Here is a 15157-nt window from a genome sequence, read left to right as displayed (position 1 = left end):
AATTACACGTGCTGTTTATGTAAATTGAAAACTGCTGTAGGATCTTCTTCCATCTAGAGCAGGGGTGTGCAACCTTTTTCGCAGGCGGGCCAAATATCAATAACTGGGTAAAAAAAAAACGCGGGCCGCACCTCTATTTAACATAAGCTTTCTATTAGTTGCAGGCACAATATAGTGTCTCTTTTTCTTGTTGATCTCATGTCATCATTAGTGGTTCTTTTAGAAATGATGAGGTGAACGCATAAATTTATTTGAAATTGTAATTCAAATATATTGTCACATCCAATTTAAACGAGAGAAATTTCTGTGAGAAATTTGATGCTTTTCCCGACTACTTTTATCAAAATTTGCTTCATGGAAATGCTAGCAATTCAATATGACGCCCATTTTAGAAATAAATATGTAACTGAAAAGTGGCATATTTGAAGCCATGACTTTTTTCGAGTGTAGAAAGTTATCTTGGTGTTTTCGGTAAAATGCGCCAAGATTCATTTCATTTCCAAATAATTTGCTGTCAAATCTTATTTTAGATTAGATTTCGACAAAATCAACTGATTTGCTGGAACCAAAACTCATTAGCTTTTGTGTCTTTTAATAATAAATTTTTTCAAACTGCTGTCTATAGTTGCATAATCTTCAGTTGCCCGTTCTTGCAAATTCATTAAGTCTGCTCTGCACTTTTTTTAAATTGTTCGCTGCTCAGCAAGTGACAGCTTTGTGAATGGTGTTGTTCCCCTCGCTGTTAGGTAGTTGTAACGTCATAGGCATAGATAATAAATTGGACTCGAATATAACGCGAAGGGTACCAGATCAAACTAAATTAAAAACCAGGTTAGATGGCCGCACACCATTCAAAATGAGCACCTCTCCGCGGGCCACACAATTCTCTCTTGCGGGCCGCATTTGGCCCGCGGGCCGCACATTGCACACCCCTGATCTAGAGTATAGACTTCGAGAAATATTGATGTAGCAAACTTAGAGAGCCATGCCATGGCAGAGTCCGTGAATGAATTCCACTCTCATGCTGATATGTCCATACCAGGATTCCGGATGAACGCGAATATATCTGCATGTTCTTGGCGCAGTAAACAAATTGATCACTTTCGAATCTGTGTCGAGGTTGCCGGGAAATATCTGTAAATATAACATAAAATTATATTGTATCGCCGTGTCTTGTCGTGGATTAACACAAACTATGTATGGATTCTCAAGAAAGGCGCGTATAAACATTCTTTCGCCATCTGAAATAAAAAATATATACCTTATCTGAGTTGTTATGTTTTATAGTCGTTAACGAGGAAGTAGAACTTCCGCAAGATATCTTGAATGATCGAACCCACTGACGTGATGATTTTGGTCGTCCTTGAGTTATGATTCCACCAATAAGTTTGGGAATACCAAAGTCGATCTGTAACCATTCTCCTTGGCGATCTGGAATGGTAAATATCAAAGGACGCAACTCAAAATACTATGAGCATACTAGCCACTCATTGTAATAATCAATAATACAAACAGAGCATTTAAAATGTTTTGAAAATCTAAAAGAGTGGAGTCGGGAATGATGCTCGCTTTTGTCGCACAGTTCTAAGTTCACGTATATATATTGTGGAACAAATGGGTAAAGTAAGCATACGAAGGTGTGTTCTGGGTTAGGATAGATATATTAATTTAGTAGAAGGTTAGAGTAGCTTAACGTATTAAGTGAGAATCTTCTGACGAATTTTGCTAACAGTGTTTCGTACCCGAGACCGTATAGCCCACTACCTATTGCATTGTCAACAATATAACCATCAAAGTAGCCCAGAAAACTTAAATTGGAATGACTTTGGAAGAAGTTCTTAGTTGACATTATTGAAACTGTTATCGAATTTGTTTTGTCTACGGGCAGAAATGTTTAAAAATAATTACTTATTGTAATTGATTCAATTGTATAATTATATATTTGTAAATATTGTATTATATGTTAGTATAGTATTTTTAAATTCGAATTGGTCAAAGGCGCAAAATACCACTAAAGTTATGCGCGCCATAAAACATATAACAACAACAACAATTGGGAGAAATGGAACACGACATATTTGAGACACCCTTCAACGTTAATTATTTTACGAACTGGCTTTTGCTGCCCATACTGCGTAATTTCCTGAACTGATCTGATTATCAAGTCGTCCATTATATGCTTCATATCCACCACGCGAAATCGAAGAAGAAGTCATTGCTGAATCTGGAATATCTCTGTTTCTCACCCCCATGTAGCAGTATGTGGCTGTTTTTCAAATGAAAAAATGCAAAACTTGATTAAAAAATGTAGAAATACCAAAAGGATTTATATATATATATATATTTATTTATAGTTTCTGACTTTTAATTTTAAGCTGAACTTATTAGTCACGCATTCGTTCACGTGGTCGAGATCATCGTACTCTAAACTATATCGGATTGCTTGCCTTAGAAAATTAGGATTTTCGATGAAAGTATATCAATAGCTGATGGTCCACACGTTCCAGGTATTTTATTATATATATATATTGAAAAAATAATAGTTTGAAATTTTACAGAAAATAGTTTAACAAGCTTTCGGTGGTTGCTTATGTAGATCCGCATCAGTCAATGATTTGATACTATTATCGCATGGAGCAAGACGCTTTGAATTGCTGCGATTGGAATGGTGCAAGAGATTGTTTTATTGAAACGTATTCTCTTGAAATACGATCATTTATCGGTTTTCTTCCAAAAATACTCACACTTGGGCAATGCTTCCAAAATTCGTGATGTAGTGGCTTGGAAGTCTATGAAAAAAAAACGGAGTTGCATGTTTTCAAACTAAGTTAGACAGATAAATTATAAATATATCGTCACGCTAATAAGCGAATTGCGTAAGTCATTTTTGGCGATTTTGAGTTTTTTATAAAATAGGTATTTATGTAATGCTGCGCACCTGTCTGTTAACTCAGATTTTATCTTAAGAATTCCGAAACCCATAAAAATGGACATTTAGTATGACATGCACATTTGTGTAATTGTCTTGTCATAATGAATTATCATTGTTACCGCAGTACTATTGTGACGTCACAAAGGCAAAATAACCTCCGCGAAGTATTTTCGAGTTTTTGCATCTCGGATTCTAGCTCAGCGCTTATTAATTTGAATTTTTACTACAGTATAGGAAGACGTTCACTTGTGATATTCAATGTCCGAGTCCAATTTACCTTGGTTGGCTTTTATATTGGGTGCATTGCTGTTTTATTCTTTATATTTAATCTTAGTCTTATTTCGGTGGGTTTGCAGAACGATTTATATTGATGAAATATATATTTTTAAACATAAAAAATAATGTAATTGAAACTGATTAGCTATTTTGGGGATTAGACATTGTAGATACTGAGAATTACATTCGTTTTTGGAATGTTAAGTTTTCAGGACTGGTGCATATAGTGAAGTTGCAAAATTGCGTATGTCCCCAAGTCATAGACACATTTCTGCCTAAGTCACAGTGCGTCATTATGACGTCACTTAACTTCGTCATACAAACTAACCTAAATCCGGCTACGATCAAAAAATTGAACCATGGCAAATTATTGACTCTCAATTGCATAACAAAATCATTAGGAAGTTTTTTACGTTTTTCTCAAAACTGCTAAAAATGACTTACGCAATTCGGTTATTAGCGTGACGATATATATCTTCAAGAAATACGGGCCAATGACAGGTATATATATATATTTTTTCGCCCACATTTAGTAGGTATTTTTTTATAAGGTTTAGTATAATCGTTGTACATACTTGGAGTTAAAGAAAGATGGAAATCTGGAAAGTAGATCTAGAACCATAACGCTTTATCGTCAAATTCGAAAGCCGCGAAATAACGTCATATCGTAGAAGAGAAAATAAACATGATCTAATTCTTGCTGAACCATCAAGATATGTCAGTTTTGCCTCGCTCACCTTCTAATTCGCTAATTCTTTCTTCCAGATGTTCTGCCGTGCCCCTTTCACCTTTCTCTCCTTTAACGCCAATAGAGCCCTTTGGTCCGTGAGGTCCTGTTTTACCGGGCATACCCTGGCATTGACTTGAATCACATGTCAATTGATGAATGGGTTCCCCATTTGCTACAACGTGGGAACAGAACTCATATACCGTAGGCATGTGACACAACACACATTGTGCAAGCAAGACAATGACAATGCCAGTTTTTATTAGGGTATACTTCATAGCGTTGTAAATATAGTTGATAATACTACAAAATACACAAATGTATTCGATCAAAACACAAAAAAGAGCTCAGGAATGTGATCTTGATTTTATTCCGTTGAATAAAACTAAATGCGACAGCGATATAAGTTACATACTTGAATGCTAATGTTTCTTAAGCCTCATAATCATTCTTGAGTGGCAAGAAAATAGGTAATAATAACCTACGATTGATCGTTATCAAAAGTGGTAAGTTATAATTTAGGAGTTTCGTGATTCTCATTTGCCATGACCAGTAATGGGATTCGAAAATTTAAGAGCAGATTCTTTTTGCATAGAAGTCAATTAAAAAGGTCAAATATAGCGCTAATCATCAGCTGCGTTGCATGTAACTTATTTTCTCGTCTATTTGAATACCACAACAAAACACAAGATACTTCCTGAACCTCGTCACTGATATTACCGTATTTTCCTACCTTTCTCAGGCAAAACAATTTTGCTTATTTGAAAGAAGAAAATTAAACTTTCATATTTCGAAAGTTTGTCAACCTTTATTCCACCTAAAGCGACATTACTGTTGTTTGTTATATAATATATAAGTTTCCCTTATCACAGCCATCTTGTTAAATTCTTTTTCGTGATCAACCCAAGCTACTGACTCCCGATTACTAAACATCTTTCCATCAACATGGATTTACAATTCTGTTCAAATATTTATGTTCTTTTTTACACCCAAAACTGCAAAGGAAAATTTTGTAGAAAAACTGAACTCAAATCGGCTCTTTAATTTGAGAGCAACCAAATACGGAACAGATGTCGCGATTGAAGTACCTGGTAGTCTGTTACTGTATCTGAATACAAGTCGCAGCTGATTTTTAAATCAAAAATACTTTCATAAAAACAATGGTGGAAGAGATAGATAGAATAAAACATAATCCGAGTCCAATTACTCAGGTTCCGTGAAACAAAATCTCCAGATGAAGCTGTTTTATATCAAACGCGTGGGTGAAAAATATCAAATATACCCGGAATAACCGCATACTACGTTTATTTTGCGTGTGTTGGAAACAAATTAGGCGAACTAAATTCTATTGAAGTCACGACTAATAACCACCTGTCCCTAACTTAAAAAATATGAAAAGGCGTCGCAGTCCCAACGAGGTGAAGGTCCAGTTGATTTTAAACAAACATCTTCATAAAATAACGTGTATGCGAGTATTCCAAACACGCATGGATAAAGGATACCGAGAGTTCAAATATTATGCAATACCGGTCCGATAATAAAAGTTATATGAAGCAAAAAACGGGTAAGTGCGGATTTAACAAGCCAACTTCGGTTCGATTCCGAGGCTTAGTAATACTATGGTTTAAACTTCATCCATACCATTGTGGGTAGAACACGGGCACCAACATTAGCTGTGAATCTTAAATATCCACTATTGGTTATTGCTTCAAATAATGGAGGTTTTTTTCGAGAACTTGCATTTTGTTTACGGCATTTGAAGATTCAACTTGATTACTATTGGGGATTAATTCAACTTTTGGTATATACATACTTCATATCTAGGGTTACCATATTTTTTTGACTTCAAAGCGGGACGCCTCCTGTAACTTTACAGTTTCCGATTTTACTACCTAAGCCTACATTTAAGCCATCCCGGCTGTTTTCATTGACCATATTGACATCGAGAGTTCATGCGCATATTCTCTGTCTAAATATCGAGTTCAGTTAAAAATAGAAAGGAATAGACGCTAACGATACAAATGATCCGAATTTAGATTTTTTTTATGTACAGCAAAAGGAATAAAGAATAATGAAATAGTCTGCCGTTTTCAAGTTTTGAGAATTTACTTATTCGCCCAAGCATGCTTTTCTGTAGATAACGCCTTTAAAAAAACGTTGTTCAATGTTACATGAACATGAACAGGACCAATTAGAATTGATTTTACATGTGATGCGTTCGCTAACAATGTTAGCGGGAAACAACGAAACAAACAAAATAACGCATTCACGTTCAGTAAGTACGCTAGCGTTGCGCTACACAGCAACAACAGGAACGAGAACATGTTCGTGTATTATGCTGGATGGCTGACGCCTAAAGCGGGACGTATGGTAAGCCTATTCATATCATAACTATGAAATAACAAGTTATCTCTCTATCTGAACTAGTTAAGTGAGTTGCAAATCAGTGGTAAATCGGCTGCCTTCGTTACGATTTTGTATTCATATTAAATAAAAATATATATATTTATGACAGCCATACTGCATAACCGGGTCAATTACGTCTGTCGACCGGCACGGCGGAACAACTGGCTAAAACCGGGACGTATGGCAAGTCTAGTTACACTGTATGCTCAACCCTGTGTATTGATATCGAGGCTGTGAAGATGCCGTCTCTACCTGTCTTTGAATTAAAAAAAAAAAACCCATCCAATCCATGTGTATATCCGCGGGTTCAATCAATTTGCGGGTAGTAAAACCCATGGGTTAGGGTTAGTATGGGTCCAAATATCCGTAAAACAAAAAACTTTCCATAGGTGCGATAATATGCAGGTGCAATTGTCATAGGTCCAAATGTACGTGGGTTTAAATGTAATGGAATCATCGATCTCTCTCATGTTGTCCTGCATGCTGCTGAGTGCCATGATTTATGTCTATGTCATATGCACAAAGTTACCATCGACCTGGGGCCAAAAATAAGCACGGGTGTCTAAAGGCTATTTGGGGGTTACAACGACAAGAACGCAAAATAAAAATGAGAAAGGAATCATACACAAGTCTCTTCCGGGCTCCAACTTTTTATCCACTCAAGTTTTTTTTTTATCAGAAGTCGCTTCGAACAAGGTTGTATGCAGCCTCAAAATCGCGAAAGACCACGGAAAGCCACGAAATAACAGCCACATGCAACCTCCAAAATGTAAGAATACACATATTAAACATCCGGCATTAGACATATTGAACAGGAAACAACAACCCAAAGAGCGTCTGCAACTATTCAATGAGAGGCGCAGTTATTCAATCCAAAATGTGGGTAACAAATTAATTCTCAAATAACATAAACACATAATTTTAAATATTCCCTTTATTGAGCTAAAATATAGGTCAAATCATTTATATTTATCGCCACCAACAATTTGCTTCAGCTGTCTCTGGTCACTGGGAATTAGGTTGTGCATTACAGGGCAACTGAAGTCTAAATTTACCCCAACTTGTATCAATGCTCTGACAGATTGTTCGCGTAGACGGTTTCTTTCAGTGGTCCATTGCGCTGATAAATGGAAAATATTCGCTCCATGGAGGCCTTGCTAACAGGAATAGAGCATACGATACGATCACAGTTTGTTTTGCTATTTCTAATACTTCTTCGTATTTCATTTTCCAATTTCTCAGCAATGTCCACCCTAAGTTACCTGAATGCTCTTCTGGTCGATACTACTTGTTAATTTAATCCACAGACATAGTGATTGTGTAAAACTCTTGAAACCTAGATTTTAGCATCACAGCATGGTTCTCCATAACCCCTTTTAATAATTCAGCAGTTGTTGCCCCATTAAACTCAGAACTTCGACGCTGTGTAATTGCGCCCTTGAACGAATCGATTATATCAGTCAGATGAGGTAATAACACAGTTGTTTTTTGTAATAGTAATAGTGGCTTCTCGAAAACCAGCATATCGCTATGAAGAAAGGTTATAATAGTCAGCGATTGTTCTGATTTAAAAAATTCTTCAAGAATTCGTGGCGGACAATTCAATGACAAAAATGATGTTTGAGTGGTTCCCAAATATCTAAGTTCTTTTTCACCACATTGTCTAATGAAGTCCACCGCGTTGGAGTGTGAGTAGGTAGAGCTGTGTACTGGGCATCGGGTTGAGAGCATTATTGTCTAAGAGTTTCCGCTCTGCTGGTTTGGCTTTTGAAGTGATTACAGATTTTCAGAACAATTGTTTCAATGTCGACTGGGAGCCTTTTCGGCCGCATTGTGCAAATATGTGCTGAACAGCTAATTGGGATTAGACGTGCCGAAGTTCGTTTTTTCAGTTTAGACGATTGAAAACATTGTTTTTTCCTTTTTTTTCGCAACCCCCAAAGTTCACTGCTGCATTGTCAGCACAGAAGGATGTCACATTTTTCAACCCAATCCATTTTCCTCGAGAGAAGAAAGAATAAAGTTCATTATCTGCTTATAGGACTCACAGGGCATCGTTCGCAGGTCGAGAATACGCACCCTAGTTCCAACTCGAAAGTTAAAAATCTGATAACCGAAAAAAAAAGTTTCACTTCGTTGTTCTAGCACTTGAGAATTTCTTAACAATCTCAGAATCAGGAAATATCGTTTTGATTAATTGCGTGGTGCAATCGTTGGGAAGAAATGAGTAAAGTGACGTAACAATGCTTCCTTTTCTCATACGCTCAGACACTTTTCTCACTCAGACATATTTTCAAGCGTGGTCGTAAACATTACCTCGTTTTCGTGTTTTTGAACTCGTTCTAACTAACTATTCGTTAGTTTTCAGTTGGGTTTCGGAAACTTAAATATAAATCAGGTAATTCAATGATCACACGCAAAACGTGAACGAGTCATCCATGTTTCTAAGACAAAATAAGCACGTAACTCAAGAATTAGCACTTTTCTTAGAAAAAAGCACATCGTTACTTTATAAGACGCGGGCTAGAAAATAAGCACAAATCTTAGAAATAAGCGGAATATGGCGGTCCTGCATATGCATAATATATTAAAGCATCCAAAACAGAACGCCAACCGCTCATCTTCCTTATACAGAGATCATCAGTATCAAGATAATGCGCATATGAATGGACATAATTATTCAATTCAAGAAATTATCAAGTTGTCATTTGCATTTTCTTTTAATTTGCCCAAAGCAAGGTCACAAGACACACTCAGAGTTAAAGTGAATGATCCATGAGCGAAGCTACGAACGACCTCTAAAATGTCAGAACTAGTGACACTATATGGAATTATAGTGAGAGATTGCACGTTAGTAAATACAGATTGACAAAAGACTTGTTCTTGCAGTTTGTGTACCTGAATATCTTCGAGAAGTGTTTATCAGAGCAAATGTTTCATCATTCTCTAAATTCAGGGTTCCTGCTGGTTACTATAAACAGTTTTGATATTCGTACATTTACATTATTGGCTGGTTTATTTAAATGGTCCATAACTTCTAGAAAAAAGGTCCTCAGCACTGATAAGGTTAGAAACCAATGTTCTTAATATTATTTTTGATACATGTTACCTTATAAGAGGGGACATCTCCATAATCACTCTGCCTCGTATTCTAGAACCAGGGTCATTTGGAACCTATTCTAGAGAGCATAACTTTTACGCAAAGCTCTTAGATTATTGAAACTTTAGGTACACGCATACACAAACCGAAATTTGATTGTTGAATAAATTTTTCTCATTTGTTGGTATCATTAAACAAATTCACAATTTGTTTTTTTTAGTCACCCCGTAATTCCATGGAATTCGTAATGAAATTTACATTTTCTACCGTCTTTTCAGATGTCTGTGGATGTATAAAACACCCTGTGACAAAACAAATATTATTTGATGTAATTGATCACAAGATATGGCCTACCAAAACCTGGTACTGGTAAGTGCTTTTTATATTGTTGTTGTATGCTTATGCTGCCGAAATATCCATCTTATGAAATGTCTTGTCGTGATGATATTTTAGTTATGGTGATTAATTTAGAATCAATTACCATTCCATAATACGTAAAATCGAATCCAGAATACCAAATCCTAGTCTTTTTTTTGTTTATTGTTTACAATTATTTGATGAGCAAAAAATCTGGAATGACACATCAACAAATTTATACTGGTCCTACAAGTTTTTCATGGTATTTTTTTGTCGAAAAAATATTTTCGCTTGACTTAAATCCTCAAAATCTTCGTGGCCTAGTATGTCACTTGTTTAGAATTTTTGTATTGCTAATCAGGTAAATTTTTAGAACCGTAAATTATGTTTCAAATAAAAATATTGTGAGCTTTGAATTTCATTTCCTTTTTTTATTTTTTCAGGTCATCCACCTTCACACATATCTGGACAGGAAAGAATATAATATATATGATTATTTCAAATCATACAAAGCATATACGAATCATTTCAAGTCATACTTTTGTCATTTTGTTACTGCATACTTTTAGTCTTGTTTAAACAAATTTAACAAGGCAGAAAACATTTGAATCCTCTGCATTATTTTTATTTGTCTAGAAAATAGCCAAAATAATTGCAAAACACTGGTCTATTGAAGTTTGTAATAATGTTTTGTTTACACTTAATGTTTTGTTTCTTTGCAATTCGCACGTTTATTCTGAAGAGAGAGTTGAATAACACTCGAAGATATAGCAAACATATTACAGGATCATTTATTGTATTGATTCAGGCTATTTGCTACTTACGGTTATGATAAAATCATGATCGTCATCACAGGTATCAAGAATGGTCCTGGATAAAGAATGGTGGAATAAATATGATCTGATTTATAATTGCAGTAAATTTATTTCAACTCAAATATTTCTGAAGTTGTAGTATATTTTTTCTGTTGCGCGTGGTGCGAGTAGATGTTTACATTCTCTGATCGTTCTCTGAAATAGTCTGCCGTTTTCAAGCATTGAGAATTCACCTATTTGTCCAAGCATGCTGTTGACGTTGTTCATCGTTACATTCACATGAACGTCCGAACAAGACCAATTAGAATTGATTTTACATGTGAAACGTTCTCTAACAATGTTAGCGGGAAACAACGAAACAAACAAAATAACGTATTCACCTTCAGTAAGTAGGCGAGTGTTGCGCTACCCAACAACAACAGTAACAAGAACATGTTCGTGAATTATACTAGATGGCTGAACGCCAAAGCGGGACTTTTGGCTGACGTGTCGGGACGGCGGGACAAGACGCTAAAAAGCGAGATTGTCCCGCCTAAAGCGGACGTGTGGTAAGCCTGGTATATATTGTATCCAATAATGGTTTGTCCGTGTGTCATGTCAACATCAAGTTAAATATATATTATTATATATTAAATAAATTATATATAACCTATATATATTATATCCAATATTGGTTTGTCCGTGTGTCATGTCAACAACAAGTTAAATGGAATATAAGGCTACATAAAACTATCACTGTAAAAATAGCCCACATACAGATTATTCACCTTGAGACAACGCATTTGATGCAATCTGAAATGAATTTCCATTGCAGGAAACCTCCTTTAATGGGAATCGTTATAGTTAACAAAATACGGTTGTGAACAGCGACTGGCGCTGCTGGATTGCTTTTATGGGAGAAATTACTCCAGGCCTAAATGCTCTAAATACTAACCGAGAACGTCTAAAACTTTAGCATGGCAATAAGATTGATTATCCACTTTTTGTAATGTGGCACATAATTGGGTATTTCCGAGGTATGTGAATCATGATGTCGGACACTGGAACTTAGTATGTGTACCAGGTTAGGGTTAGGCCATAATTTTCAGGTACAAATACTGCGGGAGTCACTCGGCTAGTCCCCGAACTCATAATATAACTAAAATAAGGAAAATTGAAATAAAATTATAGTCTAACCCTAACGTGGTACACATATACGTGCCGTGCGCGCCATCTTGGTTCACATACTTCGGGAGTGCCCATAATTGTACATAAGAGAATGTGGTCGCACTTAAGAGGATCGGGCAAAAATACAGATCACATTGAGGGTTGTTTTTTTGATATCACTATTTTTCGCATGCCCCAAAAACAGGAAGAAAATATTAGTCAACATAACCGTTCAATATATCCCAATTTTTTTTATGTTAGCATTTGTCTGTCTTTCTTTTTGTTTTGCTACAAACTAGCAATTACCAATCTTTTCTTTATTATATAACAGTCTTTCGCTTTGAATTTCTCTTTTCTTATATAGCCATTGTCGATAGCCCACACGCTAAATTTGTGCGTAAGTTACAAACCTATTAAATTGCTTGATTCTGCAAACTGAATAAACTCATACGAACCGAAAAGAATGTTGCGTCAAATGTATTCTAATAAGCAATATTTATACAAGTTTACACACGGACTGTCTACGAAAACTTAAATCGATTTTTTAAATAAAATGGAAACCGCCGTAGTTTCTTCTTCCATTTGGATTTCGAGAAATATTGATGTAGCAAACTCAGAGAGCCATGCCATGGCAGAGTCCGTTAATGAATTCCACTCTCATGCTGATATGTCCATACCAGGATTCCGGATGAACGCGAATATATCTGCATGTTATTGGCGCAGTAAACATGTTGATCACTTTCGAATCTCTGTCGAGGTTGCCGGGAAATATCTGTAATTACAGCATAAAATTTATATTGTACCCCATGTATTTGTGTCTTGTCGTGGATGTAACACAGACTATAGGTTCTCAGGAAAGTGCATATAAATATTCCTCCGCCATATGAAATACAAAAGTATACCTTATCTGAGTTGTTATGTTTTATAGTCGTTAACGAGGAAGTAGAACTTCCGCAGGATATTTTGAATGATCGAACCCACTGGCTGTGTATTGGTCGTCCTTGAGTTATGATTCCACCAATAAGTTTGGGAGTACCGAAGTCGATCTGTAACCATTCTCCTTGGCGATCTGGAATGATAAATATCAAGGGCACAACTTAAAATACCATAAGCATACTAGCCACTCAATGAAATAGTCAATACTAATTAGAACAGAGCATTCAAAGCAGGGGTCGGCAGCCTTTTGTCGCTCGCGGGTCGAAATTAAGGGTTGCAAGTCATTGGCGGTCCACACATATTTTTTAGAAAGTTGAAAACCGAACGGATGGTACTTTTTATAATCAAGATCAAGCAGTGATAGATCTTTCGAATAGAATATAGATTTATTCCCTCGTTGCATTGCTCCCATTTGAATATTTTCGGCCCCATGAACCCTTAGCCTTAACCTTTTTTTGCGTTTTGTTGCTATTTGTCTAATTATAATAAAATTATAGGCTTATTAAAGGAGTAATTGTGAATTTTATACTTGTTAGATTATAATATAATTTAGTCTATACGTGTCTCACAATAAATGCAGTTACTTAAAGAATATAATCGTCAAAACAGCTGGTTTGTTATGCATTTCAGTGAAGTGTCGCGGGTCGGATTATATTACTCCGCTGACCGGATCCGTCCCGCGGGCCGTAGGTCGCCGACCCCCGATTTAAAGTTTTTGAAAATATAAAAGAATGGAGTCAGGAACGATGCCCGCGTCCCACAGTTCCGAGTTAAATATATATTGTGGGACAAATGGATAGAAATATTAATTTAGTAGAAGGTTAGAGTAGCCTATCGTATGAAGTGAGAATCAAACAATTGAGACAAAATGAACCCGACACTTTAGGCAGGCACCCTTCAACGTTAATTATTTTACGAACTGGATACTGCTGCCCATACTGCATGATTTCCGGAACTGATCTGATTATCAAGTCGTCCATTGTATGCTTCGTATCCACCACCCGCAATCGAAAAAGAAGTCATTGCTGAATCTGGAACATCTCTGTTTCTCACCCCCATGTAGCAGTATGTGGCTGTTTTTCAAATGATAAAATGCAAAACTTGATTAAAAAATGTAGAAATACCAAAAGGATTTATATATATATATATATATATTTATTTATAGTTTCTGACTTTTAATTTTGAGCTGAACTTATTAGTCACGCATTCATTCACGTGGTCGAGATCATCGTACTCTAAACTATATCGGATTGCTTGCCTTAGAAAATTAGGATTTTCGTTGAAAGTATATCAATAGCTGATGGTCCACACGTTTCAGGTATTTTAATAATATATATATTGAAAAAATAATAGTTTGAAATTTTACAGAAAATAGTTTAACAAGATTTCGGTGGTTGCTTATGTAGATTCGCATCAGTCAATGACTTGATACTATTATCGCATGGAGCAAGACGCTTTGAATTGCTGCGATTGGAATGGTGCAAGGACTGCAAGAGATTGTTTTATTGAAACGTATTCTCTTGAAATTCGATCATTTATCGGTTTTCTTTCAAAAATACTCACACTTGGGCAATGCTTCTAAAATTCGTGATGTAGTGGCTTGGAAGTCTATGAAAAAAAACGGAGTTGCATGTTTTCAAACCAAGTTCGACAGATAAATTATATCTTCAAGAAATACGGGCCAATGACAGGTATATATATTTTCGCCCACATTTAGTAGGTATTTTTTATAAGGTTTAGTATAATCGTTGTACATACTTGGTGTTAAAAAAAGATGGAAAACTGGAAAGTAGATCTAGAACCATAAAGCTTTATCGTCATATTCGAAAGCCGCGAAATAACGTCATATCGTAGATAAGAAAATAAACATAATCTAATTCTTGCTGAACCACCCAGATACGCCAGTTTTGCTTCGCTCACCTTCTAATTCGCTAATTCTTTCTTCCACCAGATGTTCTGTCGTGCCCCTTTCACCTTTCTCTCCTTTAACGCCAATAGAGCCTTTTGGTCCGTGAGGTCCTGTTTTACCGGGCCTACCCTGGCATTGACTTGAATCACATGTCAATTGATGAATGGGTTCCCCATTTGCGACAACGTGAGTACAGAATTCATATACCGTAGGCATGTGACACAACACACATTGTGCAAGCAAGACAAAACCAATGCCAGTTTTTATTAGGGTATACCTCATAGTGTTGTAAATATAGTTGATAATACTACAAAATACCCAAATGTATTCGATCAAACCCCCGAAATGTGCTTCGAAATATGATCTTGATTTTATTTCGTGAAATAGAACTAAATACGACGGAGACATAGCCTGATACTTGAATGCTAATGCTTCTTCTAAGCCTCATAATTATTCTTGCTTGTTTCGAGCATAATTAAGTTAATAACTTCGGTTGGTCGGTATCAAAAGTGGTTAGTTATAATTTGGGGCTTTTGTGATTCTCACCTGCCAT

General features: G+C 36.0%; 2 protein-coding genes across 3 annotated transcripts; both read right to left on the bottom strand.

Moving 5' to 3' along the window:
- Positions 1-20: 20 nt before the first annotated feature.
- LOC120338524 (lactadherin-like) lies at positions 21-4261 on the bottom strand. Of its 2 annotated transcripts, XM_039406542.2 has the most exons (6): positions 3946-4261; positions 2745-2789; positions 2114-2266; positions 1262-1431; positions 938-1134; positions 21-58 (listed from the first exon to the last, which is right to left on the bottom strand). In XM_039406542.2, exons 1-5 carry the CDS (start codon positions 4211-4213, stop codon positions 976-978), a joined length of 795 nt encoding a protein of 264 aa, XP_039262476.2. In that variant the 5' UTR covers positions 4214-4261; the 3' UTR covers positions 21-58; positions 938-975. The 2 variants fall into 2 exon arrangements, with proteins under 2 accessions (XP_039262476.2, XP_077973485.1); XM_078117359.1 differs by lacking the exon at positions 21-58 and having other exon boundaries at positions 65-1134.
- Positions 4262-12234: 7973 nt separating this feature from the next.
- Positions 12235-14887, bottom strand: LOC120338113 (lactadherin-like). The gene is made up of 5 exons (XM_039406048.2): positions 14616-14887; positions 14259-14303; positions 13616-13768; positions 12662-12828; positions 12235-12531 (listed from the first exon to the last, which is right to left on the bottom strand). The coding sequence occupies exons 1-5, from the start codon at positions 14884-14886 to the stop codon at positions 12373-12375; spliced, it is 795 nt and encodes a 264-aa protein (XP_039261982.2). The 5' UTR covers position 14887; the 3' UTR covers positions 12235-12372.
- Between the last annotated feature and the right edge of the window lie 270 nt (positions 14888-15157).

The sequence above is a fragment of the Styela clava genome, chromosome 10 (assembly GCF_964204865.1).
Source record: "Styela clava chromosome 10, kaStyClav1.hap1.2, whole genome shotgun sequence".
NCBI classification, from domain to species: domain Eukaryota; kingdom Metazoa; phylum Chordata; class Ascidiacea; order Stolidobranchia; family Styelidae; genus Styela; species Styela clava.
Note: the sequence above shows the minus strand (reverse complement) of the source record. Positions and strands in the feature narration are given on the sequence as shown.

Excerpts from the sequence above, each read along its gene's own strand:
- LOC120338524 (XM_039406542.2), bottom strand. The coding sequence starts at position 4,213 with ATGAAGTATACCCTAATAAAAACTGGCATTGTCATTGTCTTGCTTGCA. Across the intron at positions 2,790-3,945 it reads AAGAATTAGCGAATTAGAAG|ACTTCCAAGCCACTACATCA; the intron begins GTGAGCGAGGCA and ends TTTTTTTCATAG. Across the intron at positions 2,267-2,744 it reads TTTGGAAGCATTGCCCAAGT|CCACATACTGCTACATGGGG; the intron begins GTGAGTATTTTT and ends TTTGAAAAACAG.
- LOC120338113 (XM_039406048.2), bottom strand. The coding sequence starts at position 14,886 with ATGAGGTATACCCTAATAAAAACTGGCATTGGTTTTGTCTTGCTTGCA. Across the intron at positions 14,304-14,615 it reads AAGAATTAGCGAATTAGAAG|ACTTCCAAGCCACTACATCA; the intron begins GTGAGCGAAGCA and ends TTTTTTTCATAG. Across the intron at positions 12,532-12,661 it reads AACATAACAACTCAGATAAG|ATATTTCCCGGCAACCTCGA; the intron begins GTATACTTTTGT and ends CTGTAATTACAG.